The sequence below is a fragment of the Oryctolagus cuniculus genome, chromosome 19, assembly GCF_051225735.1.
Source record: "Oryctolagus cuniculus isolate XC-2025 breed Fujian yellow rabbit chromosome 19, ASM5122573v1, whole genome shotgun sequence".
Classification (NCBI taxonomy): Eukaryota; Metazoa; Chordata; class Mammalia; order Lagomorpha; family Leporidae; genus Oryctolagus; species Oryctolagus cuniculus.
The window spans coordinates 63,212,674-63,225,595 of NC_142885.1; the positions used below are offsets into that span (position 1 = coordinate 63,212,674).

Here is a 12,922-nt window from a genome sequence, read left to right on the forward strand (position 1 = left end):
ACCGTGCCCAGCGCCGGCTGCTCGGCCTCTCTGGGGTTTGAGTGGTGGTGGTGGGCACCCGGGGAAAGATCTCTGAGTGCCCTGTTGACAGCTACTGTTCCCTCGAGGCTGCCGCTGCCCGCTCTGTGAAATGAGGGGTGGGTCAGGACAGTGGTGGTCAACCGGCTCCAGTGTGTCGCCTTCCAGTAGGCATTTGGCAATGTCTGGAGAAACTTCCGGTTGTCATGACTGATGGGGGCGGGGGAACACTGTCGGCTCCTAGCGGGCAAAGGCCAGGGATGCTGCCAATCACCCTGGCCCTCCCACCCCAGGAGGGCCCTCACCTGCGTCCCAGCGTCCCATCTGCCCTGGGGCCTTTTGCAGGATCTCCGTGCCCGAGACCTGGGCCAAGTTCAGCAACGACAACATCAGGCACTCGCAGAACATGCGGGCCAACTCCATCCGGCTGCGGGAGGAGGTGGAGCACCTCATGGAGAGCTTGTCCGACCAGATGTGGAAGCAGTTCACCGACACCAACCTGGCCTTCGACGCCCGCATCGCCGAGGTGACGGACGTGAAGAACAAGCTGCAGACACAGCTGGCCAAGGTGAGCAGATGTGCGGGGCCCCGTTGGACCCCCCGCTGAGCCCTCACCTGGTAGGTCCTTGCAGTAACAAGCCGAGGAGCTGGTCCCCTCCGTCCCATGGTCTATGACCTTGTCCATTCCCACAGGGCTCGGAGCTGAGCTTCCTGCGGTTAAGTTCTTTGCTCACTGGGTGATGCAGCTGGGAGCTTGGCCTGGCTGTCAGCACCGCACCCAGCTGGCCCCTGATGGCCCCCAGAGCCTGTCACTCCCTGTCTGAGTGTCCATAACACAGCCCCAGGAGGCCGCTGTCCCTGCCCACACCAGCTTCTTTGGAAACATAACCTGTGGGCTCTCTCTCTCCCCTCTCAATGGTCGGCTGTGTTTTGAATTTGATGAGTGAAGGACTTCCAAATTCTGCCGTCCACTTCCTGGTACTTCTGCACCACAATCTGAGGCAGAAGCAGCAGGGTGCTGCCCACCCACCCCCTATCCCCACCCAGGGGAGTGCTTTCTGCACGGAACTTGTCCCCACAACTCGACGGGAGTGATGAGTGCCTACTGAGCGCCAGAGGCTGTGTGAGGCGCTAGGAATACGAGAGGAGCCACGTGAATACGGTCACTGTCCTGTTCTGGTTGGGGAGCAGTGATGGCTACAAAATGCATAGCCAGGAAGGACACAGACATTGCAGCCTGGCTGGAGGGGGTCGGTGGGGGCAGCGGACTGGCCTTGGGTGTGGATTGGCAAAACAGCACCCCTTTCTGATTGTGCTTGTATCCGGGGAGGTGTAGTGGGCTGCTGACGGGACTTGAAGGGACTTCCGGGGGCAGCTGGCGCCCACCCGCTCTGCCACTATTGGCCTGGGATTTGGAGGAAGCAGACAAAACAGAAGCTTCTATGAAATAATTGCAAGATGTAATCAGCATGAGGAGCGGATGAGTCAGATTCTCCCGGGGGCCCTGCGCTGGATGCAATCGACAAGCAGGGGAGATTGCCACGGAGAACAGATTCAGAGGGCGCTTGGCAGCCCAGGAGCAGGGGGAGAGGACGCGGAGTACAGGGTGTGTCTGGGATCAAGCTGAGGGAGGCGGCAGGCTCAGATCGTGGGGTCCTGGTAGGTCCTGGTGGAGGGTTTGCTGTGAGTTTTATCCTGGAAACAGTGGGAGACTTCAAAGGGTTTGAAACAGGAAAGCACCAGGAACCAAACTCACGGTTTGGCTGATCTCTCTGTTCCTCCTGGTGGCGGGAGGGTGGCCGAGGTTAAGAGCGGACACAGGGAGCGTGGAGAGGCCACCTGTGCTAAGGTGGTGGCAACAGATGGCAGAGGGAAAGGCGAGACTTGAGCCCTCTCGGGGAGGCCGAGTTGGCACAGGTTCCTGTACTCTGCCCTTCACTGATCACTTTTCCTGTGAATCTTCTAGAACGAGGTTGGCAAACATTGTCTATGAAAGGGCAGAGAGTGGCTGTTTCCAGCTTTGCAGGCCATGTGGTCCCTGCCACAAGTACTCGGCTCTACCTGTGTCTTGCAAAAGCAGCCACAGACGCTGTGTACATGGCTGGGGGCCAGGGAGACTCCAGTTGCAACACCAGGCACTAGGCTGGATTTGGCCCCTTGGTTGCAGCTTTGCTGACTCTGCTTAGGGGTCTAGCTCAAGGGTCCCCTCCTCCATCACTCCCTCCTGACCCCCCAGTTTGGTTGTCCACATCACCTCTGGGCGGCCCCTGCATCCTGGCGCTGTGGTCATCACACTGGCTTCCACCCCACACAGTGGGGTTAGAAGCAGAGACTCAGAGGCTGACAGCTGGGGTGGGAATCCTTCGTAGCTTGGACAACTTTCTTCACCTGTCTGTGCGTCGGGCTCCTACCTGTGGAAGTAGTTAAGAATGGATCTGAGGCTGGCGCCACAGCTCAGTAGGCTAATCCTCCACCTGCGGCGCCGGCACACCGGGTTCTAGTCCCGGTCGGGGCGCCGGATTCTGTTCTGGTTGCCCCTCTTCCAGGCCAGCCCTCTGCTGTGGCCCGGGAGTGCAGTGGAGGATGGCCCAAGTGCTTGGGCCCTGCACCCCATGGGAGACCAGGAGAAGCACCTGGCTCCTGGCTTCAGATCAGCGTGATGCGCCGGCCGCGGCGGCCATTGGAGGGTGAACCAACAGCAAAGGAAGACCTTTCTCTCTGTCTCTCTGTCTCTCACTGTCTAACTAGCTGTCAAAAAAAAAAAAAAAAAAAAAAAAAAAAAAGGCATCTGAGTGAGGGCTGCTATTAGGATTCCCGGAGTTAATGTAGGTAAAGTACCTGACCGAGAGGCTGGTCCCAGCGGGCATGAGGAAGTTACAGCTTTCACTGCGTTATTCCCTCCAGATTCAGTCTCAAATCTGCCTCCCGCCCAGCCCCCACCCACCATACCTCCTGCTGTTCCTGGGATCCTTGTGCAGTAGGTGAAAGCAATCTACAACAATCTACAGTGTCACTGATACGCTCAGAAATCAACGTGTGAATGAGTAAAGTTTTGACATATAGAAGTTGGGAGGCCATGACATTAGTCAAGCCGTGGCACGTGGGCCACCCCAAAACCCCCTGTGGCCCCTCAGCCTCTCCCCGCCTGCTCTCACAAATCACTACTTTCATAGAGATTGTTTGCATTTCCTAGACTCACAGAAACGGAGACGTACCCTACAGGCACTTTAAAAGTTGACTTCTTTCCTCAGCCTGATGACTGGGGAAGTGTGGATGGGATGGCATGGGTATTGGGTTGTAAGGGTAGCGCACGTTGTATGTGATGGTGTGGCTGGGCCATGGCTTATCTGCTTACCTATTGAGAGACATTTGGGTGGGTTTCAGTTTGGGGCTGTTACGAATATAGCTGCATGACTGAATATGCATACTATCATAGTTTCAAAATATTTGAAAATGGAGATTTGATGTAAAAATTCAAATTTCCAGTATCTTTTTTAAAAAGATTTATTATTTATTTGAAAATCAGAGCTACAGAGAAGAAGTGGCAGAGGCAAAGAGAGAAAGATCTTCCATCCACTGGTTCAGTCCCCAAATGGGCACAATGGTGAGAGCTGGGCCGATCCCAAACCAGGAGCTTCTTCCAGGTCTCCCATGCAGGTGCAGGAGCCCAAGGACTTGGACCATCTTCCACTGCTTTCCCAGGCACATTAGCAAGGAGCTGGATTGGAAGTGGAGCAGCCAGGACTCAAACTGGTGCCCATATTGGATGACGGCACTTCAGGCAGCGGTTTTACCTGCTATACCATGGTGCCGGCCCCTCTAATATCTTTTTTTTAAAAAGGAAATTTATTCATTTATTTATTTATTTGAAAGGCAGGGTTACAAAGAGAACAAGAGGGAGAGACAGAGAGCGAGAGATATTCTATCCACTGATTCACTCCCCAGATGACTGAACTGGTCGGGGTTGGGCCTGGCCAAAGCCAGGAGCCTGGAACTCCATCCAGGTCTCCCACATGGGTGCAGGGGCCCAAGGACTTGAGCCATCTGCTGATGCTTTCCCAGGTGCATTAGCAGGGAGCTGGATCAGCAATGGAGCAGCTGGGACTCAAATCGGAGCTCACAGGGGATGCCAGCATTGCAGGCGGCAGCTTAACCCACTGCACAACAATGCCAGCCCCATGATTTCTGGTAGCTCTTGAAAAAGTGGTAGCTCTAGCAAGTCAAGGTCCATGTTCACACAGGGGAGCAGCAGGCACGAGCTGGCGGCTGCTGCCTGTCTTTGGACTGGGTTCAGAGAGCATTTGCCTCAGTCCCCACTAGTCCCTATTGCAGCCCACCTCACTCATCGGTGTTCTGGGAATTCTGAGTGTTTGCTCATTCTGCTTTGCCTATCAGAGGAAACCCAGAGAAGCAGTTGTGGAATGCAGTCAGAAGGCATGAAAAGAGTTTAATGGGAACACGGAGGGGCTATGGATTAACCTTGAAAGGCTGTGCTTTTCCGCTGAAGTTTCTTAAAGATTTTGATTTCCAGGCAGCCTGTAGCGTTTCCTAGGGAGGCCTGGGAGGAAGATGTGGTGTTGAGGCATCCGAGGGGTGAGAGCCTCACCCGTCTGAGGCCCCCAGTGCCTGCTGCCAGCCCCTCTGTTTGTCCAAGGAGGCCTGGAACCCATTGTGCAGTGGGAAATGCTTTCCCGCTTTGCAAGCAGCCTGATCTCTGCCAGCACAGGGGCCTGTGGCCAAGCTACCGCCGGCCGCTTCCTAGAATGGCCGTGGGCCTGGGGAAGTGGAGCCGGCTGGCCTGCCCCAGCGCTGCCCTCCTGGCTGGACCGCCCTTCACCACCACGGGGCCCCTGTGAGAGAGTGCCCCTCCCCTCAATTCTCTCTTGAAATCTTTCTGGCAGTGTCAAGGAGCAGAACTCAACGGGATGCGCATCTGACATCCAGCTCCTTTCTAACAAAGCACGGAGCTCTGTTAGAATTAAACATTGCTTTTGTCTGCTTCCTCTGTTGGTAGGGTGCCCTGTTGTAATGGAAAGAGATTCTGGCTTTCCAATTTTGGCAATGACGTACAGATTCCACTTCTAAAGCATTTGTTAAAGGCTGAAATAGGAATTGATCTGAAAAAAAAAAAATTAACAATCACCCAGACGGTGTGTGGGCCTGGAAGACCACAGGACGAGGCTCCCTAGGGACTGGAATCTGAAGACTGTGGGCAGAATGGTGCATGCTGGGATCCCACTCACACTGTCACCGTGTGCCTCTGAAGGCACAGCCACGTGTCCTGATGCAGGGGAGTGATCACATTTGAGGGATGATTTTGAGCAGCCACAGTTGTCACCCATGTCCTGCCCCTGGCCCCATCAGACGGCTGCCCCCACTGCGGGCACTCAGCTGTGAGCAGTGGGGTGGCTGTTCACTCCTGTTCAGGCTGTCTCACTCGTGGCCGTGTGATTGTCAGATTGCAGCCTGAGTAATTCTTTAACACAGCGGTTGTGAACTGGAGCCGATTGTGCCCCCCAGGGACATCTGACATGTGTGCAGACAGGTCTGGTTGCTGTGGCTGCCTGGGGCCAGGCAGCAGGTGTCCAGTGGTAGCAGCTGGGGACGCAAGATGTCCCACACCACACAGGACAACCCCACAATGAGCGCGATTGCTCCCCAAATGTCAGTGGTGTTGAGGCTGAGAAATCTTGCTTGAAAGGAATTTCAGACGCTGGCAAGAAACCGGAGGAGGAGGGATTCGGGCGCCAGAGAACCTCCAGCATTCCCCAGCTCTGGATGAGCCTGCCTTCCAGGACTGTTGCCCGAAGCAGCCAAGTGCCCTTTGATAAGCAGCGAGTTTCTAGAGGAAAGATGGGTGCATCGCGATGGGACTGTGGCTTGGTGAGGAGGGCGGTTCTTCAGGGAGCCCACGCCCTGCAAGCCTTGGGGGGTAGATTTCAGTGTGGCTTTCTGGAGGCCCCATCTGAGGCGTCTCCAGCTGTTTCAGGCCATCCTCCCACCCAGGAAGAGGCTCAGGGCCGCATTTGACAGTGGAGTCCTTGGCTGGAGGCCCACCTCAGTGCCACAAGGACTGGATGCTTCCCAGTGTCCTGGGTGCCCAGGTCTCATCACCGTGGCTGGACGGAGCCAGCATGAGCAGCCCAGAAGAGCTCAGCCATTGCCCATTCTAAGGGCTGTGGGGTGAGGGCGGAGGGGGGCTGCATCACCTGTTCTCGGTCCCTGGGGACCCTGTGCAACATGGGGAGGGGCCGCCGGAATCAGAAAAATGGAGCCGGCACCGCGGCTCACTAGGCTAATCCTCCGCCTTGTGGTGCCAGCACACTGGGTTCTAGTCCCGGTTGGGGCGCCGGATTCTGTCCCGGTTGCCCCTCTTCCAGGCCAGCTCTCTGCTATGGCCTGGGAGTGCAGTGGAGGATGGCCCAGGTCCTTGGGCCCTGCACCCCATGGGAGACCAGGAGAAGCACCTGGCTCCTGGCTTCGGATTGGCGCGATGCGCCAGCCGCAGCGTGCCGGCCGCGGCAGCCATTGGAGGGTGAACCAACAGCAAAAGGAAGACCTTTCTCTCTGTCTCTCTCTCTCTCACTGTCCACTCTGCCTGTAGAAAAAAGGAAAATGGAGGCAAGGTCAGGAGCTGGAAATGTGGCTAACATTGAGGGGCCAGGCAGAGAGAATGGACGAGGGTCACCATGGGGTGAGGTTGGGGACAGGCCGCGTTAGGCGACATCACCTGTAGGCCAGAGAGCCATGACTTCCCGCTTCTGGGCTTTCCTTGGGCAATACCCAATCACATGCTTTGCCTGAATGCTGTGGGCGGGGCAATCCCTGGGACTGGCTCCTGTTGAAGCACGAGGCTTGTTGGGTACAGCCTGGCTGAGGCAAGAGAGGCTACTGGGGGTCTCCCAGGCCCAGGCGTGTGCTGTAAGCTTCCGAGTTTCCTCCACGTGGTGACTTACCCGCCCTTGGTCCTTGTCTGTCTGCTTGCCTGGACCTGCCGCCAGCCTCACCCGTGCGTCCGGCTTCACTCTCTGCTTCCTCTTCCTGGCCCTGCATCCCCTTCCGGCCCCACAGTTTTGTGTCCCCGCAGGTGAGCCCTGTGGTAAGTGCAGAAGCGGGCTGCGGTCCTGGCCCGGGCGCGTCCTTGCTCTGTGCCCCGCCTCTCAGTGGGGGAGCAGGTTGCTGCGAGAACTGGGGGCGGAGGCCCTGGTCAGCTAGTGACCCGTGGGTGAGGCGTAGCTGTTACAATGGGGCAGAGCTCGAGTCTGATTTCTGGCCACGTGGCACCTGGGTTGAATTCTGGTACAGCAAAGGGATTTGGGGGAAGTAACCCCTCGACTCAGTTTCCTATTCCACGAGGAAGGACCAATCCTACAAGCTGTGGGCACAGAAGAGAAGGGGCCAGAGAGCAGTTTTCACCTTTGCCGCGCGCTGGGTTCACCCAGGTCTCCAGGGCCTCTCAAGGGACTCTGATTTAACTGCGCAGGAGGTGGCTGCATCAAGCCTTTTACGTCCTCCCTGGGTGATTCTAGTGGGCGGGCAGGTGTTGCTCCCCCTCTTCATGGAGGAACGACACTAAACCCTGCCTAGGCTTCCTATCTGAGTCACGGCACCATTATGTCGCTCCCCGTCTTCGTGGAGGAATGACACAGGACCCTGCACTGTTCTTTTGTCTGCTCGGCCCTCCCCGGGTTTGCTGCTGGTTCTTCCCGGGTTGGCTACCGTCCCTTCCACCTCCGTGGAAGGGCGGTTCCCCCTGCCACTTTCCCCACTTCCGCGGGGGAGTGGCACACCGCCGGCCGGCTCTCTCGGGGGCTGCTCAGGTGTTCCTCAGGTGTTCCTGGTGCATGTTGTCTCTCTCCTCCTTTATAGTCCTCTTCCACAAATCCCAACTCTGCTACCCACACGCCGAGTACGCTGCTCTCCTCCAATCAGGAGCAGGTCCTGCTGTTTATTGGTTGAACTGGAGGCAGCTGTGTAGAAGCTGTTTCCTCCCTTCTCAGCGCCATATTGTGGGAGAGCAGATGCATAGAATAAGTCTTAATTCCAGTAACTTAGTCTAGTCCGAGTTGCTCCCCACAGATCCCCCTTTCTTTTTATTTTTGGCGTTGATACGCGCCTGTCTTCGGTGCCCCGAGGCACACACTCTGCTCTGCTTGCTAGAGTTGCCCACAGGTGCTTACAAGCCCTACCAATCAGGCAAACCGAATCCGGGTCCTCTCTTTGCCATGTTGTGAGGAGGTTTTTAGGCGCTGATGCATGCCTGTGTTCGGTGCCCTGCAGCCCATGCTCTGCTCTGCTAGAACTGCCTGCAGGTGCTTACAAGCCCTACCAATCAGGCAAACCGAATCCAAGCCTTCTCATTGCCGTATTGTGGGGAGACTTATTGATGTTAATAACGTGCCTGTCTTCGGCGACCTGCAGCCGCCCACAGGTGCTTATCGTCTTACTAATCAGGCAGACCGAATCCAAGCCCTCATTGCCATATTGTGGGGAGGCCTTATTTTTCTGTTTCTCTACCTCCGGGCATTCCTATCTCTCCTATTTTACTTCTTTCTGCCAGCATCCCTATTTCTCTCATTTTACTTCTAAACTTCTGTTTCTCTTATCCCTGCGGCTTCCCGGCGCCCGCCCCGAGGCTGCTTCTTGGCGCCTCGCCCCACAGCGGCTTCCCGGCTCTGAGCCGCTTCCCGGCTTCGCGCGCTCCGCGGTCTCCGTGCCCTTTGCGCCCGCACCACGGCCTTCGCGCCAGCCCCGCGTTCTCTCTATTAGCGCCCGTGCGCTCTCCCCGTTCGTGCCCCGCACACTCTCTCTGCGCGCAGCGGCTTCCGCGAGTCACACAGCCTAACTCATGTTTCCGCCACCGGTATTCAGTCTAAGTTCCCCGGGCTAACCTGGCGAATTCAACCTAGCTCACGTCTGCGCCTTTCGGTTTGGCTTCCCGTCTTTTGCTCCCCGGGCCTTCTGACGGATTCCAACCTGGCTTACGCATCCGCCTCTAGTTTTAGCTTTTCACCTTTTGCTCCCCGGGCTGACTTGAAGAATCCCAAGCTAGCTTACGTCTCCGCCTCAGCCTGCCCCCGTGGCTTCATCCTCCCTAACATATTTTTCTCTACCCGGTATGTTTCCTAACTTTTCTTCCAACAATATTCCCCTCTCATTTCTCCTGGCTTCTCCCCACAGTCTGTATCCGAGTCTAAGTTTCTTCTAGGTTTCACTTTCACTTTCAACCTGCAGTCCGTATCTGAGTCTAAGTTTCTTCTTGCTTTCACTTTAAATCCTAACTTCTTTCCCACAGTCCGTATCCGAGTCTATGCCTAGGCTTTCAATAGCTTCTTCCGGCACCTTTTCCGTCCGGCTTTTCCCTAGGCTCTTTGCTAGTCTCTCTCTCCGGTATTTTCCCACTTTTTCCCGCTTCTTCCCTCCTAGGTTTCCTATCCGAGTCACGGCACCATTATGTCACTCCCCGTCTTCGTGGAGGAACGACACAGGACCCTGCGCTGTTCTTTCGTCTGCTCGGCCCTCCCCGGGTTTGCTGCTGGTTCTTCCCGGGTTGGCTACCGTCCCTTCCACCTCTGTGGAAGGGCAGTTCCCCCTGCCACTTTCCCCACTTCCGTGGGGGAGCGGCACACCGCCGGCCAGCTCTCTCGGGGGTTGCTCAGGTGTTCCTCAGGTGTTCCTGGTGCATGTTGTCTCTCTCCTCCTTTATAGTCCTCTTCCACCAATCCCAACTCTACTACCCACACGCCGAGTACGCTGCTCTCCTCCAATCAGGAGCAGGTCCTGCTGTTTATTGGTTGAACTGGAGGCAGCTGTGTAGAAGCTGTTTCCTCCCTTCTCAGTGCCATATTGTGGGAGAGCAGATGCAGAGAATAAGTCTTAATTCCAGTAACTTAGTCTAGTCCGAGTTGCTCCCCACAGGCAGGGTTGAGAACCACAGCTCTGGGGTTCGGATCATCAGTTTCTGCGTCACCTTCGAAGCTTGGTAGAGACACAGATCCCCTGGCCCCGGCTCGTGGAATGAGAAACTCTGCAGGTGGGGCCCAGCAAGCCCCCCAGGTGCATGTCCTAGGTCCAGGCTTGCAGCAGGTGCTAATTCCTTCCCTCTTGCAGCAGGGTATACTCTGCACCTCTAGTTAGGTGCCAGGACTATAACTGTGGAGAGAGAGAAAGAGAGAAGACCCTTGCCCCCAGGGACTTTATGTTCTAGGCAGGGAGAGAGGGTTTTAAAAAGTAAGCATCCTCAGTGACAAGTTGTGATAGGTGTTCAGAGAGCAAGTCTTGGAGGCCCAAGATGGAGGTCACCATGGATTTTCCCAGGGGCCCACCCATGTCCCCTCTCCAGCAGGGAGTGGCTGTCCACTCCACGCCCTCCAGGACTTAGGACCCCTGACCTCAGACGGCCTGGTGTGGTCAGAGACAGCTGGACCCCGTGAACTGGGAGCAGGGCTCTGTGACCCCTACAGTGGCGGTTGCCAATGTCTGGAGACTTTGTGGTCACAGCTGTTGGTGGGGGCTAGAGATGCTGCTGCACACCTCCACCTCACAGGACGGCTCCACCACCAAGACCAGCGGAAAGTCAAGTGTGCCAAGTCGGAGAGCCCCAGCTCTTCCGTGTTCCTGTTCTGAATTCCTGCCCAGGTCCCTCTCTTCTTTCCTTGCTCCTGGGCTTCGCTGAACTTGAAAATCTTCCACCATTGGACCAGAGAAAGGATTCCAAGCTGCCTACCCACTTCCCAAGCCGGAGGATCTGCGCCGAACCAGGCACCTCCTTGGAAACCCTTTGGTTTCCAGCAGTTTGGAAAACGATACATTTGCAAGGTTGCACAAAACTGTAAGAAGCCCAAAGCTGGCAAAAAATGCTAAATCCATCCCCCCATCCCCTGACATCAAAGATAATTTCCTAGCCTTAGAAGCGCTCTCTGCTGGCACAAGAGAAGACACAGCTGATGGTTTGACACAGCAACTGACCCTGCCAAACGTCTGCTTGCTCAAAGCTGCTGGGTGGGCTCCTCTTCCCGCCAGGGATATCAGCGCTCGTTTCCGCTGAGCTGAGGTTGCACGCATTGTACGCAGACCTGATGATGGCCTTTCACTCGCCAGGCATCACCAGGCATCGCCAGGCATCACCCGGGCTGACCTCATTCCTTCCCCCTGCTGGAGCCGGGCTTGAGGGTGAGTGGGTGGGCCGGAGGGTTTATCCCGACGGGTGAGGGTAGATGACCATGGTCCAGTTTGCTTTCTGGCTCCAGGTGGAAAGAGAAAGGCAGGAAGACTTCATCAGGACGACAGAGCCGTGTTCTGTTAGCCTGACTGATGGCGGCCAGGGTTCTCAGAGCTTTGCTTGTGTGAATTCGTCTCCTTCCTCCAGCCCTAATAAGACAGACTGATTGCTAGTTCTAGCTACAGATGAGGCAAGCAAGGGCAAAGGGCTTGCCTAAACCCCGCCCTCCCTCCCAGCTGGTAACCGGTGGAGCCAGGGTTTCATGCAGGTGGGCAGCCTTGCTCTAGTCTGGGGGCCGGGTTCATGTAGCCCTCCCCCCACCCCCACAGCCTAGTAGTGACAGTAATAATCAGATTATTTTAGAGTGTTTGTGGAAAATAGAACGAGCAGTGGGTTGACTGTGGTGCAACACATTTGAAATCCATGCACATAAGGAGTGTTCCGAAAGTCATAGAGGGACGGGCACTGTGGCGTAGCGGGTAAAGCCACTGCCAGCTATGCTGGCATCCCATATGGGCACCAGTTCGTGTCCCGATTGCTCCACTTCCAATCCCACTCCCTGACAATGTGCCTGGAAAAGCCGCAGAAGATCACCCAAGTGCTTGGGCCCCTGCACCCACGTGGGAGACCCAGAGTTCTAGGCTCCTGGCTTCAGTCTGGCCCAGCCCCACCCATTGCAGGCATTTGCAGAGTGAACCAGGGGAGAGAAGATCTCTGTCTATTTCTCACTCGCTCTCTCTAACTCTGCTTTTCAAATAAATCAGTCTCAAAAAGTCATGGAAAATTTGTATTCTGAAAAAACTATGCGTGGATTTCAAAATATTTTTGCACCAAAATAAACTTCTCTTTTAATGCCACCTTGCAGGAACATTTTGAAGTGCCCTTGTATGTACCACTTACGGCAGTGGTTCTCAAACAAGGCGTTAAGTCCCCTCCCCTCCCCTCCCACCACCGCCAGGGTCATTTAGGAGCATCTGGAGACGCTTCAGTTGTCACCCATCGGGGGTGTGCTACTGGCTGCTGGCATCCAGTAGACAGGCCAGGACTGCTGGTTGACACCCTATGCTACACAGGACAGCTCCCCAGGACCCCCTACCCAACACAGGACAGCTCCCCAGGACCCCCTACCCAACACAGGACAGCTCCCCAGGACCCCCTACCCAACACAGGACAGCTCCCCAGGACCCCCTACCCAACACAGAACAGCTCCCCAGGACCCCCTACCCAACACAGGACAGCTCCCCATGGTACCCTGCCCCACATAGGACAGCTCTCCAGGGCACCCTACCTGTCATCCAGCCCCAGTGTCAGTCATGCCAAGGTTCAGAAATCCTGGTCTCCTGGCGTAAGGTTTAATCTAAACCCTGGTCTCCTGGCGTAAGGTTTAATCTAAGAGAGAGGAAGGACAACAGTAAGCAGGTAGATGGGCAGACGGACGGACAGAAGCACCAAGGTGGAGAATACAGCTCTGTGGCTGCTGGCCGTGTGCAGCCCAGCACGAAACACCTTGCAGGTGCGACGGGAAGCAGTCCTTGCAGTCACCATCTGGGGTCGGCCCAGATGTCCATTACACAGGAGGGGAAACTGAGGCCCAGGAAGGTTCAGTGATTTGCCAAGGCCACATGCCTAGCAATGGTGGCGCTGGCTTTTGGGCCCAGAATGACGGCCCCTAAACCTCTCTCC

General features: G+C 56.1%; 1 protein-coding gene across 1 annotated transcript in view; it reads left to right on the forward strand.

The window, feature by feature from the left end:
• Positions 1-12,922, forward strand: part of TEKT5 (tektin 5) — a 39,062-nt gene that overhangs the window by 15,047 nt on the left and 11,093 nt on the right. Inside the window, exon 5 of the mRNA XM_002711748.6 lies at positions 364-586. Coding sequence (XP_002711794.2) covers positions 364-586 — 223 coding nt within the window. The remainder of the gene's footprint in view (positions 1-363; positions 587-12,922) is intronic.